We start from the raw sequence: 3,617 nt of genomic DNA on the forward strand, positions 1-3,617 counted from the left end.
TACTCATTCCTTAAACACAGAGTTTCCACTAAAAGCGTGGGTAAGTTCTTTTTTTTTCTTTTTTGGTTTTTTTTGTGCTGAAGAAAGAAACCCTCAAGAGCAAGGAACTAACATGTGAGCGGAGGAGAAAAGAAATCCAGAAATAGCCAGAAATTAATGGATTAGGGTATACTTCTGCAAAGATGTGTACTTTTGTAAATTTGTGCAGTCATGCTTTATTTTTCTTACCCCGTCTTGTATCACAATCTATTCAGAAGACTGAAATATAAGTACTTGAATTGCTTGACTGCAACATCTACAGTCAAATTAAGGTCAGTTTAAATACTCAGCTCTTTTTACCTTAATTTGTTCTTATATCTTGATGGTTCCTGATGTCTGACACTGGAGGCACAACTTCCTCGTGTCTCAGGAAAAAAAGAACACATCAGATATTCTCTGAATGAACCCCAGCTAATTATTGCCTTAAGTTTTAAATAATGAAGCACTCATATTTGAGATACTGCTTGTGTATGAGCTGTTAAACAGAGACTCTTAAACAGAGCCATTCACACTCCGTATGAAATACCTCAAAATAAAATAAAGCTATTCTAATAAGGTGAACATTTGTATAGATCATTAGGAAGATTAATGTAATGATAAATACAGAGTCATGCGATTTCCAAAATAAAGAATACCAAATGTGAGGGCCTCATAAGGCAAGTGTTATGTAGAATCTGCTTGAAACAGTGAAGTGCAATTTTAATAATGAATAAGCCTGGTATTATTTTTCTCATGGTGAGTGTTCCACTTAAATATTACACAGATGTTTATAAGATAGACTGATGGACACAACAGAATACAGTACTGAATCAAATATACCCCAAAAATGGGAGCTGATATTGGAATTAGACCAAGTAGACTGGAAATAGCTTTGAAACCATTATGTTAGTTAGTCTAATGGCAAACACCTGAATACTGTTACATTCCTCAGAGCCACATGATCTCCTGTTCTATATAGGCCCTAAGCAAGCTACACTAGAGGAAGAGTGAGGGAAAGTTTGGGTGTTGGTTTTTCCTCCCTCTTTTTCTATATAAGTGACGTAGGCTGTTGTAGCATTAGGTTTGTTTCCTTGGTGATTAGCTGAAGCTGTTTAGACAGCATATCTCAGGTTTTCAACAGCTTTGGTCTGAGAAGGTAATGTTTGTTGTTTTTCTTGTATATACAAGAGCTATGTAATTGTAAGGACTGCTGGTTGTTGACTGTGATCTATGTGATATATAACAAGGAGCAGTCTCTTAAGCTTTTTTTTTTAATACTGTTAACTTGTTTAGTGTGAGTGATTTCTAATAATGCATTAAATAGGTTTTACTACTCAGAACTAAATCTATCAGTTATTTGGTGATTTGGCTTACTTAGGCTCTATCTGTCACATGTTATACAGGTTTTGCAATATCTGTCCTTGGAACTTGTAGTACCTTAATGTTATTAAATCTCTCTAGTGTAGTGTCTCATCTCTACTGATGACTATTCAACAGCTTGTGCACTTCAATTTAAAATGAAAGATGAAATTGCTGCCACAGTCTTTTTCATCACAAGGCTAGTGAAAAGGGAAGACAAGCTGAGCAAGCCTAAAATGGAGAAATTTGCAGCTAAGCTGACGACAATACTGTTTGAAAAGTATAAGAATCACTGGTACTTAGACAATCCATCGAGAGGACAAGCCTTCAGGTAAGAGGACCCTTAGTAGAAAAGGAGGGGGAACAGAGCCTTTGCATGACATTCAGAATGCAGTGAGTACCCTCTCAGTGCCTGGAACCCTCAAACTGGAAGTAAGCAACACAAAACTGAAAGAGAACCACTTACCTATCCCTTAAGCGCTAGGGAAGAAGCGTTATTAACCAGTGAAGAGGCACTTACTTTGAAAGTGGTTTCACAGTGTGTGCCTATGTAGGTGTGGCTGGAGAGCTGAGGTGGAAATCTTCAGACAGTATGCACGAAGTGTCTTGACTTCTTCAGTGCAGAATTCAAGTGGTCTTAAACTGACTTGTGGAGTTGTTTGTAAGAGCTTTTAATAGTCTTAAAAATTACTGATTAAGTAAGTTGCTGCATTACGTGTTTAAAAAACCCAAAACCTTCTTTGGGTTTATAAATCAGCTTGTTAGGGTAACTTGCTGGTTGGGGCTATAAGTAAGAACTTGCATCAACAGGCTAAATGTACTTAGAAAATTAGTAGTGAACTAAAGTGTGTTTCTGTATGAGCAAAACTTGCAGAGCTGCCATGAAATCTTAAATTCACCTACACTTTGTTCTTACCTAGATGTATAAGGATAAACAAACATCAGAGAAGAGATCCACTACTGGAGCAAGCTTGTGTGGAGAGTAATGTGGACTTCAATAAGCTTGGTCTGCCAAAAGAGATGACACTATGGGTTGATCCATTTGAGGTGTGTTGCAGGTGAGTTGAGAAGCTGTGACTAACGCATGTCAAGTGCCCTGTATAACCTTGATCAACTCCAAGCCTGTTACTAGAGTCTTAGTGTTTGAGGGTGTACTTAGGGCTCTTAGCTATTAACAGATATCCATGCTGTTACTGCAGAGCCGCATTATATGAATACGGTCACTTTCAGGTATGGTGAGAAGAACAGGCCTTTCACAATTGCGCACTTTGAAGGAGAGGAGAACCCAGAACTTCCTCAGCAGATCAGCTATGCTGTTGACAGAGCAGCCCTAGACTATCATTCTGGCATTTCCTCAGATGAGGAGAGCTTCAACAAGGAGCCGAAAGCTATCCCTACTGTCAGCAATCCTAACAGTGTCTACCAGGTAAGAATGTGGTAATGGTATGTGGCTTTCAGTAAGCACTAGTATCTGCCCTTTAGGCTCCCTCATGGAAGAATGCAATAGATTTACCAACTGCTGGCCAGGCTTACCTCCCCTCTTTCCCAAACACATCTTAACATTATCTCATTTCTTGCTGTTTAGTTCAGTGACTACTGCAAGGCACCCATACAGCCCTGGTCTCAGTATCTTCATAGGAAGACCTATATGACTGATGGCTCATACTATGCCCAGCACAGGGGTTACAAAATCTACAGGCCAACAGCTGCTTTAACAGGACCACGTGTTGATAGATACCACTGGATCAACACCAAGCGATAGATCGGTGGCTACACCTGTTATAGGCTGTTAAAACACTGAGCTGTGGTATGGGATGAAGGCTGGCATGACAAAGTTTCATAAAACCAGAAAGCACTTACTGTCTAATCCTTATCTCTTACTTTGTACATCTGAAACTTTGGGGTTTTATTATATAACCTTTTAAATGGTTTATTAATGTTAACATAAGATTGGAAATTAATGTGAGACTCTACTTAGAAGTTAAAAAGGAAATGCATATATCAATAAATCTACTCATGTGTTTTTAAAAGCTGTCTGATCTGCGATGAGTGCCCTGAAGGGAGTTAAAAAGCTTTTTGGTGAAAACACAAGCAAGTCAAGGAAGATAAAGACATCCTTTAAGTTTCTTTGGATGATAGTGTGCTTCCTTCTGGCAAAGGTAGCAAGGGTAGCCGTACTCTAGCAAAGCATCTACATAACACAAGCAGAATTACCTCTATGCTCCCCCTTGAGTGAAGCT

General features: G+C 38.8%; 1 protein-coding gene across 1 annotated transcript; it reads left to right on the top strand.

The window, feature by feature from the left end:
• Positions 1-1,491: 1,491 nt before the first annotated feature.
• On the top strand, positions 1,492-3,407 carry BTG4 (BTG anti-proliferation factor 4). Its single transcript, XM_075116461.1, has 4 exons — positions 1,492-1,708; positions 2,298-2,435; positions 2,608-2,803; positions 2,963-3,407. The coding sequence occupies exons 1-4, from the start codon at positions 1,536-1,538 to the stop codon at positions 3,137-3,139; spliced, it is 684 nt and encodes a 227-aa protein (XP_074972562.1). The 5' UTR covers positions 1,492-1,535; the 3' UTR covers positions 3,140-3,407.
• Positions 3,408-3,617: the final 210 nt, after the last annotated feature.

Source organism: Phalacrocorax aristotelis, chromosome 22 (genome assembly GCF_949628215.1).
Source record: "Phalacrocorax aristotelis chromosome 22, bGulAri2.1, whole genome shotgun sequence".
In the NCBI taxonomy this organism is placed as follows: domain Eukaryota; kingdom Metazoa; phylum Chordata; class Aves; order Suliformes; family Phalacrocoracidae; genus Phalacrocorax; species Phalacrocorax aristotelis.